The sequence below is a fragment of the Crocodylus porosus genome, unplaced genomic scaffold, assembly GCF_001723895.1.
Source record: "Crocodylus porosus isolate Cpor-Errol unplaced genomic scaffold, CroPor_comp1, whole genome shotgun sequence".
NCBI classification, from domain to species: Eukaryota; Metazoa; Chordata; order Crocodylia; family Crocodylidae; genus Crocodylus; species Crocodylus porosus.
The window spans coordinates 2,320,946-2,337,789 of record NW_017728921.1 but is presented as its reverse complement, the minus strand read 5'-3'; the positions used below and the strand labels follow the sequence as shown (position 1 = coordinate 2,337,789).

At 46.7% G+C, this 16,844-nt stretch overlaps 1 protein-coding gene across 12 annotated transcripts in view; it reads left to right on the top strand.

Moving 5' to 3' along the window:
* KDM2B (lysine demethylase 2B) overlaps positions 1–16,844 on the top strand; it is a 131,155-nt gene that overhangs the window by 76,856 nt on the left and 37,455 nt on the right. For all 12 annotated transcript variants that reach the window (XM_019538709.1, XM_019538717.1, XM_019538715.1 and 9 more), the window contains one exon: positions 7,441–7,527. In XM_019538709.1, coding sequence (XP_019394254.1) covers positions 7,441–7,527 — 87 coding nt within the window. The remainder of the gene's footprint in view (positions 1–7,440; positions 7,528–16,844) is intronic.

Here is a 16,844-nt window from a genome sequence, read left to right as displayed (position 1 = left end):
TCAAGTAGCTCTACTTGTCTATTTGTCCTTCTCAATCCTTCTTCATCTGTGTTTTTGGCCATCCAGCTGATTTTTTTTTTCAAGTGTCCTGTAGTATCAAACTTCAGATGCTCTAATTCATCTTGGTGTCTTTACATGTTTAGTTCTCACAGCCATACAGGAGGGTTGATGTCACATTTTATAATCTCAGGCAGGATACATTTAATTCTCTACAGTATAGAGGCCTTGGAAGGTGTTGAATGAACATGTTGCGAGAGCGTGCGTTTGATGGTATCAGAGTAGAAAGCTACACGCTGAGTTCTCCATTTGGCCATTGAAGTGTAGACCTTACCAGCATTGTGCTTTATGGAGTTTGCTTATGGTCATGGTTTTAGTTTCCTTCACATGGATTCTCATTCTGTAACTCTTGCCAATGCTGTTCAGGGGATTAAAGCACACTCTGAACTTCTCCTTAGCAGAAACTTTAAAACAGGGTCATCAGCATTGTATATTGTTGATTAGGACTCCTTGTCCTGTTTTGAATATCTCATCCTTTCTTTTCTTATCTGTACCTTCTAGATGTGTGTGATAGTTGTGAGATACAGTGTACTCCTTGTTGTTGGCTCTGCGGTGGAACCATGAGTACTAACACTCAGGCCTGTGGTTAGACATCTAACCGTGCACTGCCTCTCTGTGTGTGGTGGTTTTCATTTATTTATTTATTTTCAAATGTATCCTACTTTGTGCAACAGATTAGAGATGCCCTGTTTACTGTGGCTTATGTGGCTCTTCTGTGAGGCAGGCAGTGTGTTTGGGGTAGAAGTAGAGGCCTGTGTGTCGTGTCATCCCCCCCTGCGTCCCCCTCCCTTCATTTGGAGACCATGCAGAAAGCAAGTAATTAGAACAGTTTTGATGGTGGTGACATGCATGCATACACATGCGTGGAGTGGCTGATCTCTGCTTTTCATCAGCCACTCCACACATGTGTATGCATGCATGTCACCACCATCAAAACTGTTCTAATTACTTGCTTTCTGCATGGTCTCCAAATGAACTGAAGTGAGAGTTAAGTGCCAAGGCCAGGGCTTGAATTTGGGGTGGCAATAGAAGTAGGCAAGGAAAGGTGATAGCTTTTCTTTTCCAAGCCTCACCCATGGTCCAGGTGGCACTTGCAACTGAGCTGTACCTGCTTGAAGTGCCAAAAAGAAATGTCTTGCACAGTAAAGTGTGCAAATGCTCCAAAAAAACGTACGTGCTCCATGTTCAGCTCTACTGGCTGCCTTCGGGAAATCCACAGACTGCGTCAAGAACCACGGACTCAGCTTCCCCTTGCTGAAGATCACGTGCCTAGCTAGTCGGTGGCTACACTGGGACTGCTTGTACCAGTATAATACACTAGCAAAATACTCTTTGTGCAGACCGCTTTGCCATCAAAACTGTGTTTGTACTGGGATCATTGAACCATTTTCCATAAACTAGCCCAGTTCTCCTGGAATAAGTGTCTGCATCAAGGGCTTCTGCCAGTGCAATTGTTATCAGGCAGGGATTGTCCCTCTGACTGGCATAGTCGTGGCAAAAGTCTGTAGGGTAAACCTCGTTTTCAGTGGTGGTATCCTTATCCTTCAATCCAGGCCCATGTATGGGAACAAAATAAACATCCCACACAGCATATCATGAAGATCCGCTATAACAGTCTCAGTAGCCAAAGAGCTAACACCGTGGGCATTCAAGTAAGTACAATTGGACAGTTTGTTCCTTGTTGAGATGACCAGGTTTAGTTGATGCCTCTTGAAGTGGGTGGTGTATAGAGGATGGTGTATAGAGGAGCATCACTACATTACAACCTGCAGTCATATTTTGAAAGTTATCTTCATTGTCATCCCTTAAAAGGCAGGGATTTGCTTTCTTTGTAAATGAAAGATGATATTCAGGTGTAGCTAATGAGAGGATTAAGCCTCTGTATTTACTTGTCTCAAATACGAAAAGTTACAAGAGGGTTTTCAGTGGGAACGTTAAGATCTTCTGTCAGAGGCTTGGAGTTCAACAGGAAACAGACCACGTTCCGGGCTGGGACTTGGCAGGATACAGAGAGGTCCCAGTTATCATGTTTCATGTGAAATTGTTAACTAAGAAACAACTGAAAAGTGGCAGCTCATCATCACAGCCGGCTGAGTCCAGTGGAAGCTTGGGTAGTGCAGGCTGAGACAAGCCATTGCTGCTTTGACCTGACGTGTCAAATGTTTGTCTGCCAGGTGAAGTGGGGCACCCTTGTGTTCACCTTCCAGAAGAGGAAGATTTAGAAAGCCGAGGGACTGCATGCAGACAGACAACATGATGCTTGGGGCTGGGTCTGTACACCAATCAGCCCCCCTCCCATGGCAGAATCTGTCCTGGAGAGCCCGTGTTGGCCCCACGCCACCCTGTGTGCAGGGCCATGGCCTTCGGTGTACATCCTACGAACCCAGGGTGAGCCCTGCAGGCCAGATGACATGGCAGTGGGAGCCATAGCTGGCCTCTGGGCTGCAGGCCAAGCACCCACCCCTGTTCTAATGGCTGCAGATTTCAGTCCTGCCAAAGAGGCTTTAGTTGTGAGACTTTGGTGCAGATTCTGCTCTTTCAACTGGTTCCTGTCCGTGCTAAGTGGTCCCAACCTCCATCTTTTCTGAGGCGGAGCTCTGTTTTGTGCGTAAAAGCAAGGGTCCTCAGATTCATTTGCAGAGTGGACCACAGTGGCTGCATCTCCCAGTCACAGCTGCCCAGACTGCTTCCCAGTCCACTGACAATCATGTAGCAAGCCTGGATGTGACTGGCAGGGAAAGTTCAAAGATGGGAAAATATTCCGTGTATTTTAGCTTTCTATTGACATTTCATTCATTGATGTGTATCTGTAAGATGGGTCCATGTAATATTATCCATTGGATCCTCTTAGACCACCAGCAAATACACCACAATTTGGGATCTCTTATTTCCCTTGTGCTTGCTTACTTTTCCATTACCTGCTTGCAAGCTGATGCTTTCTCCTTATTGGACAGGCCGGCTGATATGTAAGGATTCATTTTTAATGGAGAGACTGTGCTGGCTTGCACACGTGTTAATGCATGTATCTGTATCTTGGAGCATGTCTCCACAGCGAGTGAAGATGTGACTAGTAGTGTGGGCATGCCTGCAATAAAACCAGCAGGGAACACGTGAAGCTGTACAAACAGCTTGGGAGCCTGCATGTCTACTCTGGGTCTGGTCCTGGCCCTGCGGAAGTCCGTGTTGCCGTGCCCTTCGCTCTTATTGCTGTCTGTGCCAGCTAGATGAAAGCTAGCCACACCTTCGTCTGTCATGTGGATGTGCTTTCAGTGCAGGATGTGCTGTACTTTCCCCTCCTTTCTTACCTGCTGGAGCCGCATCTACATTTGTGTCTCCTGCTGGGTTGTTTGTCCAGATCAGTGAGTGACAACTGGTAGGAGGCCTGTGCGTGGTACTTTTGTTAGCTTGTATTCAGTGCTCACAGGAACAAGATTCCCAAGTCATTGGAGCACAGTCCCAGCTGGCAGAATTGATCCCCTTTGTGGGCAGATAGATGTAAGGGTTCTGTTCCTCCTAGGTGCCTGAGTGGCCTTCTGAGCATGCTAGGAAGGGAGCTGCATCTGATCAAAACCAGGTGGAAGTGCCAAAAATCGCAGTTACGCAGCTCAGTAAGGGCTATGTAAGCACTGTAAGATGAAATAGGATTGATGCTTTTGCCTCTGAGCTTCTAACAAGCAGCAGTGAGCTGGGTAGAGATGTAAACTAAGGAAGATGTGTGTGAATAAGTGTCCATTGGAATACCCCTGGTCTCCAGGCAAGACTCGCTGCCTACATTGTGGGCAGTGCTGAGCCTCCCCTCTCTCCTGGGCAGGGCAGGGATGCTCATCCTGGGGCTCTGTTTCATGTCTCCTAGTCAGCAGGATGTCAGTCTCCAGGGCTGTAAGTTCTGTGCCTTTCCTGATGGCTGTTGACCACATTCAGTACTTCTGCTGGATTTAGGAACTCGTGTGTCAGGAATTATGCAGGTGTACTTTACTTCTCAGCTTTCATTCTCATTGACAGAATAAATGACACTACTTCCAAGGGTTTCTCCTACCTGATGCCTAGCTACACACAGCCTCTTTGGTAAAGTTGTGTGCGTTGTACAGAGCAGTGGAGCCTGTGATAGTAATAGGATCTTCAGACAGGAAGGTGCATATCATATGCAACTTGCCCTGGTTGGTTCTGTGAAACTCCACATCGCTAAACATCGTGGTTTCCTCTCATCTGTCTAATTAACCATATCCTGTTTTCCAGAGTACGTTAATTGTTTCATTGGAGCATAACGGAGGCTGAAATGCTCTCTAGAAAACGGCCTATGACTATGGGTGTATTAGGAAATGAGCCTGCATGACACACTGAGTCTTTTTATTTTTTTGTTTTTATCTGTTTTGCGCTATGCATAAGAAATGTGTTTTGGACCCTGCCAGTACAACAGAAACTTATGGGGAGAGAGTCTTTCATACGGGTTCATCTGAAAGAGACACCCTTGAACTCCAGCACAGAGAAGGCCCCATTTATAAGGGGTAGTTTACATAAATTGAGCACTTACAAGCATGCCCAAATAGCTGTTTTTCAGCCAGGTAATTGGCATTTTTGGCCCTTGTGCACAGTTTAAGATACGGTGATGTCCACATGGTTACTGAGCAGGCTGTTCACTGGCTGGGCACTCTTGCAGCTATGCTAGCTGGGCATAGGCCCAACATTTCAGCCAGTGAGCCCATGGTGTGTGTGGTTAAGGCTCAGGATATGAGAAACCTAGGTTCTAGCATCCCCCCCAGAGGGAATTTGGACCTGCGTCTCTGAGTTCTTAGCACAGGACTATAACCAGCAGGCCACACATTGGGCATTTTCCAGTTGCTTCCCCAGCCTTCCTTTTGAAGGTGGTCCACTAGACCTTGCATTTAGCATACATTGGATAAACAGCAACGGACAGGGCCCATACCAAGGGCAGCATCTGTCTCCCTGGTTCATCTCCACCTGGCCACATGCATCTTCCCCTCTTGGCTGCCCAGAGGTGAGCTTCAAGATGAGAGCTGCAGGCAGTTCCTAGTCTGTAGTGTGGTGGTTAGACCACTTTGCAGGGAACTGGGGAGGTTCAAGCCCTCTCTTCATGAAGAGTCCTAGAATTGAGGTCTTCTGTGCTTTAGCTCTTGGGCTGAAGATGGGAGGCCTGCTGCCTTTCCCTCCCGTCAGTCACATTTTTGGTGCAACTAAAGTTTCAGGACTTCTCTAGCACTGGGTGATTCTGTTCCTCTAGGTGCCTGTGTGGCCTGTGTGAGCATGCTGGGAAGGGAGCTGCAAAATGAGCAGAGCTGCATCCAATCAAAACCATGTGGAAGTGCCAGAAATTGCAGTTATGCAGCACACTAAGGGCCATGTAAGCACAGAAAGATGAAATAGGATTGAGGCCTTTGCCTCTGAGCTTCAGATAAATAATAATGGGGTGGATACTAAGAAAGATGCTTGTGAATAAGTGTCCATTTGAATACCCCTGGTCTCCAGACGCATCTCGCCGCCTGAACCAAGGTGATTCCAGAGAGAATGGCTTTAGCAGCATGTATGATAATTAAATCTAGCCATGTGGGACAGCAACAGCCAGAAGAGGGGCTGGATCCTGCTTGTCTTCACCAGGAGAGAGAGTTTGGAAGCAGCAACTTGTTTCTCTGCAGCTGAAGTGGGATGGAGCAGTCCGGACTGTAAATCTGCCAACACTCACAAAATGAGCTCAGAGAGATGCCTGCCTAATGCCATTTAAAGCGCAATATGAGTAAAAGGGATATGACTGGGCTGTAGTCCAGAGGTCCATATGCTGCTATCCATATCTGTCACGGGCACTAGCCAGTGAGTCCATTGCTCTGTGGAGCCAGCAAATGCTCCCCCGTGGTGCTTAGAACCAGATCCACATATGGCATCCTGCCCTGCCGTGGTAGGCGATCTCGCAGCATATTGGAGTGTGTGCCAGAGCCCACTGTGCTCAGTTTGGGAAGAGGGCCAGGCCCTGGGCCTATGACACACGAGTGCCATTTGCCCACTTTGGCTGGATCATTACAAGGGGTCAGTGTGTGTAACTGCTTTGTGTTATTTTGAGCGTGTTTCCTATTCAAACAATTACTGTATTTTAAGCTCCTTTTTATATACTGTTTGAAATTTCTAATGATTAAAACTCTGCCCTGGGGACTGAGAGTGCCTAGTGTCTATTGTTATCTAATTAAGCTTCTTCAAGAAGTTAGTGTAATCAGGAGCAACGCCATTGACATCCATTGTCTGCGGTTATCTTGTCAGTTCAAATATGAGGTAATTTTCAACCCACAGATCTGTTTACTTTATTGGAGTGATTTCTTTTTGAACCTATTAAGGCTTGTTCTGGCTTCAGTCTTCAGCAGATTAGTGGAATCTTGATTAGACTTCTGACTTTTCCGGTGCTTGCTTTATAGCTACCTGAACCCAAAGTGGGGGCTCTGCAGCTCAGGTTTTAAATACAGGAATAGCCACAGGGAGCAGAGCAGAGATATTCTCGCTATCACCATTTATTGTAGTTAAATAACTGAGTACTGTTCGGTGTCTATGTTGAGTTACATGGTAATGAAAACTATCCCAGTGGCAGAAACTGTATGATCCAGTGAAACGCACCTGTGAGCTTTCCACTACAGCTTGCTGGAGCAAAAACATTCAGTGTAAAGCCAGTCTCTTTTCTTGGTACCCTGCGTCTAGGCTGCCCACCTCCAGAATCAACATTAGTAAGTGCTTGGGACCCTGAGGGCCTTACCTCATTCATATAAACCAGAGCAGATTTCACCTCTTCGGCTACCCGTCCATCCTGTAGATAACAGCCATGCTAGTGTGCTTAATCCGAGTGAGGTAGGGAGCTGACAAGTTACAATTTGCCATGCTCTACCTTGTCTCGTGTGCTGTGAGGCACGTTGATACTGTGACAGTAGCTTTGTCCTACACTGCCGATGCTGAAGAACTGCCGGAGGAAGCTGTAATGGAGCAGGATCCTTCCAGTGTCTTCCTTGGTTTTTAGTGATTAAGTCAGTACTCTTTCTGTCCTTCTGAACAGCGTGCAGCAAGCACAGCGCTGTGCCGTTTTCCGTATGGAACGTCAGGATTCTGTTTTCCATTAATACTGTTGATGTGCTTTGTAATTCTTTGGCACTGTTACTACACAAGAGGCTTTGCTTTGAGTATGACAAGGATCTTAGCAGTTCAACACACAGATCTGGAGTTGAATCATGTGGAGGTTTGGAAATCTATCCTTGCTCACAAGCACAAGGTCAGCCTGGATAAAAAGGAAGCTGTTGCTGATCAGGGTAGATCTTTTGATTCTGTCCCACTGATGTCTGCTCTCCTAAGTTTCCAGAATAGCTCTGTTACTAATTATGCTGCTTTCACTTGAAACAGACCATTCTGAAGGAACATGCAGATGATGATCAGAATCTGGCGATTTCGGGGGTCCCTGTTGTAAGCTGGCCTAAGAAGACCACAAAGGTAATGGATCCATGGTATTTCTATACTCATTTTGCAATAGTTTGTTACGATGCTTTTATCGTCTGTGTAGCCAATCAGTAGTTGTCAGCATGGTTATCATGATCTCTTCTTTTTCAATGGATTTATAATTTAATCAGATACTGAAGTGCAGCCTGTAAGTGTCTCAGTAGGGAGAAGATGGTCTCTATATTTCCATATTTGAATTGTTGGAGGCAACTATAAATTCAGCTGTTCTCTGACAGTGTTTACATTCATGCAATAAGAGCACTGATGGTCCAAAAAAAAAAAAAAGGCAGAGAGCCTCCAATTCTAGAGACCAATAGGGCTATTGTGGTTAAACTACACCAGTTTCTGTAACCACCAGCAAACAAGGGAGGAGTGTGGTGACTGTTGCATCCAATTGCCATTGATTCCCCAGCATAAATGAGCAGATACCCATTCACAGACGGATAGAGTAGGGGTGGCGTTTGGCCCAAGTCTGAATTGGGTCCCAACTCTCACACCTCTGGAATTGTAGCAGGATGCCTTAACTGCTTGGCCCTCCAACCCCACCAGAGTGATGGGCAATGGCATAAAATCTTTAGGTAGATGACAGACTCCCAACTCAGCCGCAGCTGATATTGGTTGATCAGGTCACCCTGCTAGGATATTTTGCATGGCAAGACTGATGTGATCAGAAGTCAGCCAATGTTTGGGACTCCCATGAACAAGATGAAAAAACATTTATGCTGTGTTCCTTGAGACTGGGGCTTGGGGAAGCAACTAGGACCCTGATAGTATTGTAAGGCTTCAGTATGTTTCAGTGTGTGTTCATGCTCCTATCTGCGTTTAAACGGGAACCCTTGATAGACGGATGGATGGATGTTACAGTGACACTGTCAAGCTTGAGAAACACAACATGTAATTTACATTTTCTGTGTTTTAACCTTGCATCTGCTCATAACACCCGTATTAGTAGCTGCATGTTTTTTACTCTGTCTGTTGCCGCCTTTCTTTGAGAGAGAAAAGCCCTCAGTGCCAGCAGTGTCAGTGCTGAGGGATAATGCTACAGTACTGTAATAAAGAAATATATACAGGTGGGTGGGGGGACAGGACTGCAGAAAGGCAGGCTTTAGTCTAAAGTTTTCAAACAAGAACGAAATTTCAAATTGCAGAAATAAAATAAAAATCCTGTTTGGAATTCACTTTGAAAACATATTTTTCTAGCTTGCATTTTGAATAATTGAATATTTTTTTAGATAAAATAGAAATGCAGCTTGGGTAGATGCTGGCAAAATAATTGTGAAAATGAGTTAGTGGTTTCTTGGTACGCTTTCTAATGGACAAGTGTTGGCATTGCACAAACCACTTCCACAAGTGGTGCTGCTTCGTCTCCTCTGGTAACAGAGGCCAAGATGGAGTGGATGATGTAGACTTGTTGGAGAATTGGTTCTTTGAAGCCAGGCGGTGAAGCTTGTGTAAGGAGAAACAGTTTTTCTCTTTTTCCTTCTGATCCCCTTGAATGAGACAAGATTTTAAAGAGGAAAACATGTCAGGCTAAAATTAGTCTGTTGGTCTTGACAACTGGAGGGTTCCATGACTGTTGGGCACACGGCTAAAACCCAGCAGGACTTTTGTCTGTAGCCTGGTGATTCTGCTGTCTGGGATATGAAACCTGGAAAGTTTGCCAGATTACATGTAATGGCTCCTTTCCTTGAAAGCTTAGGTGTAACGGGAAAAGTGGGCGCAGTAACATATGATAAGACAGAGGGCGAACAGTGAAAGGGCATTATAGCTGGTACATAGTCTACAAGAGGGAGGGGGATTGTCTGATTCCAGGTTCCCAAAGAAAAAGGAAAGGAATGAAGTGAAGATAGTGAGCAGATGAGGTGGGCTGTGTCGTGTGCTGGGAGAAGTCCTTAGAAGAGGTTTAGAAAGAGAGAGCAACAGGTAGAGAAGGAAAAATAAAACCAATGCTGAGTGCTAGACTGTATGGACAGAAAGGGAAATGATCCTAAAGAGAAAGTGGGAAAAGTCCAAAAATGAAGAGAAGGAAGGAAGGAAGAGAGAAGGGAGAGGAGGTAGGAAAAGACTGAGGAGTGATAGAGAGAAGCAAGGAATGGAGAAAACAAGGAACAGGAGAGAGGCAGTGGTGAAGCAAAAAAACCCTGTGGAGAAGGAAAGTGAATGATTTAAACTATGTAAATAATCTAGTTGTTGAATGGCCTGTTTAATTATATTGAATTGCTATTGAAAGAGCATTCATTTAATAATTTGAGTTACATTGGAGCAGGTTTTAAATAGTACTGGTATTTGTGTATTCAAAACTGAGTCACGGTTTGTCTTATAAATTACTAGTTCGGATGAAGTGCCGGCAGCGTGCTCTGCTCTGTCTGTGCATGACACAAATCAGTCCCTTGTAGAATTCAAAATACTCAGCCCCCATGCTGTAACCAGGCTTCACAGTAGGTGACCTGGCAGTTGTGCAGGCTGGTTAGCTTAGCTGACCATGAAGAAATACCCTCCATCTATTGCTACCTGCTATATACTTTGTGTTGCACAGTCCATGTTTTGGCTTTTCTGTGAACGGAGAAGTGGACCTCCAACCCAGCCCGGACTGTTGGAGTCATTTCAACTCTTGGAACACAAACAATGTTTTAATCATAATAACAATACCAAGAAATGATCATTAAAAGGGCCTGGGATCAAGTTGAAACAACAAGGTGATGGGATGGAGTGGTCTTGTGATTAATGCGCACAACTTGGAGCCAGGGGTCCTGGGTTCTGTACCCTTGGAGCCAGGGGCCCTGGGTTCTGCCCTGAGGCAGTCTGCCTCTGTGATATGAGGCAAATCACATCCCCTGCCTCTGACAGCACTTGTATTTAGGGGTGAAGTGATTAAAGATTTTCTTGGCCAATTCCAATACCAAACATATCAGCTGATGCCGATCCAATAACTGATTTACTCCAGTTAAATCAGTGGACCAGGATGGAGCCATGGGCAGCTCATCCAGGAGGCATGGGGGAGGGCGGCTCTGTGCCACATACCCCCTGGGGGAGGCATGGGGGAAGCATGTGCCCCCACCCAGACTTGTGCATGGGGTGGATGTGGGCTGCTTGCTGTGGACTTGGGGCTATGCTCTGCTGCTTTTCTGGCAGCAGTGGGAGTCGCTAGTTGTGGGTAGGGGGCAAGCTGCCAGCATGGGGCTTTGGGGACAAAGCCAGCAGAATGGAGACCCTCGAACTCACAGAGGGCTGCTTGCATCTGCCCTCACCCCACTCAGCTCTGCTCTGCTTGAAAGCCTCCCCCACGCTTAAACGTGGTGGTGGTGGCACTTGAACTAAAGGCCATTTGCTATGGGCTCGGAGCTCTCTGCTCCATTGCCTTTGCCTTGGAGTCCTGTGCTGGTCACATACCTCCTGTCTGCCTGGCAGTGGGACGCACAGCTCCCTGCCACCACTGCTGCTGGGTCAACAGTGGTGCATGGCTGGCATGGGGCTCCCGATGCAAAAGCAGCAGAGCAGAGAGCCCCAAGCCCACAGTGAGCAACCTGCATCCGCCCTGTGCACAAATCTGGGGGGTGTCGCACAGTGACAAAGAGCCTTCTCCCCTCAAACCCCCTGGATGAACCACCTGTGGGTTCCACACCATCCCGGGCAGCGACCCCAGCTCCAGCTCCTCCATAGATTTAATCTGCCCCACCCCATGTCCCTTCCCCTCCATAGACTCACCTGCAGGGAGCTGCTCTCCCACTGCCCAGCTGTTTTCCTGGCCACATGCATGTGTGCGGCTGCACATGTGCATGCGGCACCCTCTATGACTCGCTCCCAGCAGCCCCAAGAAGGATCCCTTGCAGGGTAGAAAGCTGCCCACCTGCAAGAGGAAACCTGCCATTTTCCAAGAGAACCCAGGCATCTGGGGAGCCCTAGCCCTGTGGGGGAGAGGGAACCCAGGTGTCCAGGGCTCTGGCCAGAAGCCATAATTCTTGGTAAACATCATCAGCTACAACGGCCAAAAAAAGTGGATAGCTGATAACGTAAAGTTCCCTTTTAGTGGTGTTGATCCGATAGGCAACTGATATACCGGTGCAACTCTAATCATATTTCTGTGGGATGTTCTTTACCTTGGGTAGTTGTGAGACTGAATTCATATGTATAAAGCATTTGGAGGTTCTCAGTGGAAAGTGCTACAGCAAGGCATACTAATTACTATTGTATTGCATTAAAGGGAGTGGTACTACAATGTGATTGGGATATAGCACTTCAGGTTTCTTTACTTCTACTAAAGATTTGAAGGCACATTGCTGCAGTCCTTATTTAAGCCATTAACTTGAAGGGTGGGTGGACTGCATGATTTGTCCCTTAGCTTAAAAGCCCATTCAGACAGACCGTGAGTGCCTTTTCCTTTCCCTATCTGGCGCTGAGTGTGCCCCTTTGTGTTCCCTGCAATGGTGATCTGCAGACAAGATGGAGTGGCTAACTCATGAATACTGTTTTTACCAAATCTTCCCCACCTTTGAGGTTTCTTCCTCCAGGTGCAGTTCTTAGGAATAAATTTTACAGTGGCATTTGCAGTGGAAAATGGGATGTGTTGCTCAGTAGCAGGACTTCTGTGCTGAAGTGTTGGACTAGGCATCGAGGTGTCTCTTTATAAGTCAAGCTGTCCTCTTCCTTGGCAACCTGTTAAATCTTGACATAGGGCTTGATGCTTGAAGGTCCTGAGCTCCAAGCATCTTGCACAGTCATGAACCACCTGTATTTCTCTCAAGTTTTTACCATCTTCCTTTCAGCCCTGATTCTTGCCTACCAACCCTGTGGCCAGGGAGTAGAGCTCTTGCCTGACCAGAGGGTTTGGTGGTCTGCATGAGGCACTCCTTCCTCATCCCTCAGGCTTAATCTTCCAGTAGATGTGCAGTGAAAGAGACCACCTTGGCAGCATGGGTCGCTGGTCGCTAGCCTAATGGGCTGACAAAGGTTCAACGTTGTATCTGTAATATGAAGAAGCTAAATTCTGAAGTCTGCACTTAGAATTTGCTCTGTCCTGTACTTAGTCAATCTTTCCATCTTGTCTGAGTAGACAATATGGATAACAACTTCATAAGGACTTCAGAATTTGCCTGAAGCAGAATACATATAATTTTCAAACCAGTTCATGTAGCCAGAAGACAACAGACAACTATAGTAGCATGTAATTAAAGTCTGTAGCAAAGTATTTTGGCCTTATTGTGATAAAGCAGCTCAGTTTTCTGTGAGGATAATGACAGTGACAGATCCTTGCTAAACAGCTGAAAGACTGAGAACCTGCAGAGAGAGAGATTCTGATCTCTATTACAGTGGCATAAACCCAAATTTATATGGGTCTACCCATTAACAGTATATAGCCTGGTCATTCTTAATGGCTGGTTTATATTCCTACAGTTCTGTGTGACTCTGACCTGTCACAGATACTGTTTTACAATGTAGAGAAGGTGTTTGAGAAACGCCACTTAACCATCTGATTAGAACCATAAAGCACTGGTAAGAAATGCCTTGACAGGGGACTGTTAATCAGCATGGACCAGAAAACCTGTAGATGTTGGTGAAAAGCTAACACATGTCATGTAGAAATGGTGTCTCACATGCGAATTGCAACCGAATTAATGTTTTGTGGTTAAAAAATCTCACACAGTGTTCACAGGGCAAATATTGCTGGCAGCTGTGCCGGTGCCTGAGAAACGGAGAGGAAAAGTGACCAAAACCTAACTGAACAGGCTGTTTTCATAGCAATATAGCATGTAAGTCAGGAAGGCATCTCTTAGGTCATGGACTCCAGCCCCTGCCTGGAGAGGGACAATGTTAAATCCCTTCAGCAGTGGTGGATTAAGATTTACTGGGGCCCTGGGCAAACAGAAAATTGGAAGCCCCTCACCAGGTGAAGGCAGATTCCCTCTGTGCCTGCTGGGGGCTGTGGCTGGGCCCACTCAGCCTCCTCGGCACGTCCGGGGCAAGCCAGCGGGCATGAGTGCTGCTGAGGTGAAGGTGGCCGTAGCCCGGGCGCATCCTGGCCCCTCTGCCCGGTGGGTGTCACGCAGCCAGGGCTGCAGTCCCCCAGCACTGCGGGACAGGCCGGGGCCGGGGCCGGGGCTGAGGCCAGGGCCAGTCTGGGGGAGGAAGCATGGTCTTCATGCTGACTCTGGCTGCCCGCCCATCCCTCTGCCAGCCCTGGTGGGGCAGGGCTGTCCAGTCCCTTCTTGTCCCAGTGGCGCTGGTACCAGTGGCCACCCATAGACAGCAGAGAGCAGGAGTGGGAGCAGGGCCACCCATGGGGCCTCCTGGTAACAGATGGCCCCAGGAAACCACCACTGCTTGCACAGAGCCCTGTGCCCGCCCCATAGCTTCTGGCCCTGGCCTGGCAAGAAGGGAGGAAGTGCATGCTGGCTGACCTGGATGCCTGTGGCCAGGATGCCTACCTAGGCCATGCTGTCCCTACCTGCAGGAGCATACCTTAGCGCTGCCACCAAAAGAGCTGCACTCATGGTGTCAAAAATGGGTTTGGCACAGTTTTCCCATAGTGAGCCCAAGGCCTGTCCCTGGGATTCTGCTCCACGGCTCTTCAGGAATGAGCGAAATGGACTCCAGCATTTAAGAGTTAAAGCTAGAACTGAGTCATTCCAGCATAGGAACAGAGAACTAGGAAGGGAAGAGGAGCAAAAAGACAATGAAAGAGCTTTGCTTGGATTTTTGTGCTGCATTTTCAGCTGGTTGGAATGCAGATTGAATTTGCATCCATGACTCCAGTACCACGGATGCTCAAAGGAGGGGTGGGGAACATTAAGTGGCCACCTTCTTTCTGTCCATGTCATCCCTTCTTTTAAAGCTGTTGGAAGGATAGCTGCTCTCACCTAGCTTTGGCTCAGTTCTGTTTACTGTTTCTGAGTGCTTGTGCTCCTTTGCATGGCTTGTGGTTTGGGGCATGTGGTAAAGCTGCATTTGTAACACCTCTTAGAGAGTTTGGAGGGCGTTTGGTGACATCTTGGCTGTAAGACAGCCTTGAGTATTTGCTTCTCAGCACTCTCCTGTGATGAGAAACTGCAGGCATCAGATCCTGGCAGCTTTGTGCAAGTTTTTCAGTTTTAGTTGAATTGTATCCAAAGTAGCTGTACTTGTCCCCATCCCTTCTGAGTTGTTTTGTCCTGCGACATCCCTAGGTTCAGGCTGGGGAGTCCTCTCCTGATTCTTCTACTAGAGGAAAATGTTACTCCCAAGGTGGAGATTGAGGGGCGTGAAGGTTGTGGCCCTCCTTGGTGCACCATTCCTATCTTGGTCCTGGGAGCAACTGAAATGTGGAAGTGATGGACATTTCCAGAGCTGCAAGAGGGGGGATTATTTTGGTTTTGGAAGGCATGGAGAGGGGTATGAAAGCAAACGTTGATCTGGCTACTGCTGTGGACTCCAGATAGAGAAACACCTTGATAAGGTAAAAGAATTAAGTCAGATTTTTTTTTAAATTTAAAGCATTCTTTTAAAAAATAAACCTACTTTAATTTGAAACAGACCTTTATTTTGGTTTACCTGTACTAGCACTCATTAAAATGGGTTACATTCAATCAACATATACTTGAGCAGTGTATGTCTGGTGCTGAAGTTTTGAAGCGTGTCAGAAAACTAAACTGGGAAAGGTCACTGGTGCTGAGCATCTGGAACCAGAGCTTGCTGAACCTTAAAACAGCCTGTGACGGCACAAGCATCCCCTGCAGGCACAGAGATTTTCTTCATTTTGGTTAACCCACCTCTCGTACTGGAAAGACTGTTTCACTGAGTGTTGTGGAACGGGCTGGGAATTGAAAAAGAGGAGATAGGTAGGTGAGGGGGGGTCATGGCCTGAATCCTTAACCCCACTTTGTGGCCTGGCAGATGCTAAGAAAATGTAATTAAAAAATAATAATTTCTAGGGTCAAATTCACCCCTGCAGACCAGGCTAGTAGAGGTACTCTGGTGCTTGGTGTACTGGATATAATATTACCTACTTAAGAGCTTCTCTGTGTATTGCCTAGATATTTTTCCAGTAGCTTTGCCTGGTGATTTGACAGATTATTTCTCACCTCAAGAGATTGCACTTGAAACATTGTGTCCCCTTCAGGGAGTAATTATAAATAACGAGAACTTGAATGAGTGACTTTTTAATCTACCATCTTTGACTTAATATTTTCCTTCTTATCAACTCTTAGCCACTTGCTTTGAAATTTGACAGATGCCTTTATGTGCCCTTACATCAAACAAGGAAATTAGAACCATTTTGGTTCTGAGTAGGGATTTGAATGGAAAGGAAAAAGTGAACAGACATTTCTGCCGTTAAGCCGGTGCCCTAAAAAGCCATACTAGAAAATGCATGTTTGGCCTAACTACCTCCATCCCCACACAAGCATGCAGAGGCGGTACTGCTAATTCCAGTTTACAAAGTAGAAGCCTTCTCTTAGCTTCCAGGGCAAGCAGCTGAAAAACCGTTCTGTTTTAAGGCTGACTGATGGCCTGTGTGAAACACAAGCTGATGAGTCTCAATCCAGTTTTTATTAAACTGGTCCCCAAATCACCAAGAGCTTAATCATACTCAGTGCTAACAGGCCCCGTCACTGGCACTCTCAGTAAAGAGAACTGTGTCCTTGTTTGGCATGGTATTAAAGTCAGTATTTTACTTTAAGCACTGACGCGGTCCCACTGAAGTCAACAGGGCTACTTACATGTATAAAGTGATGTGTGTGTTCAAACACTTTGCTTTTGCGGATTTGAGGCCTCTGAGGACCATAAGCATTTGACAGACTCCAGAAATGCTGAAGATAACGAACAAGCTACCCTCCCGCTCCTACAGATGATCCTTCTGTGTCCGGAGCAAGGCACATTGGCACTGCCCATGCTGTTGTTTCTGTGTGTGAACAGAGGACGTAGTGTGGGTCCATAGCCTAGGTAATCTCCTTTCTCCAGTGCAGAGGAGAGAGCATACAGGCAGTGTTGTTCTGGAGTCTTCAGGTAGAGCTGATGTTGGCATTACTAGGAGGTACCTGTATATATTGAAGGATGGCATCTGACTTCATAGATTCATCGATGTGAGTGAGGGTCAGAAGGGGCCTCAACAAACAGACCATCAAGTCCACCCCCTGCCTGAGCAGGAAAGAGCACTGGGGTCAGATGCCCCCAGCCAGATGCCTATCCAGCCTTCTCTTAGAGACCCTCAAGGTAGGGGAGAGCACCACCTCCCTTGGAAGCCCACTCCAAATGTTGGCCACCCTCACCATGAAGAAGTTTTTCCTGATGTCTAGCCTAAATCTGCTCTTGGTCAGTTTGTTACCATCGTTCCTTGTTAC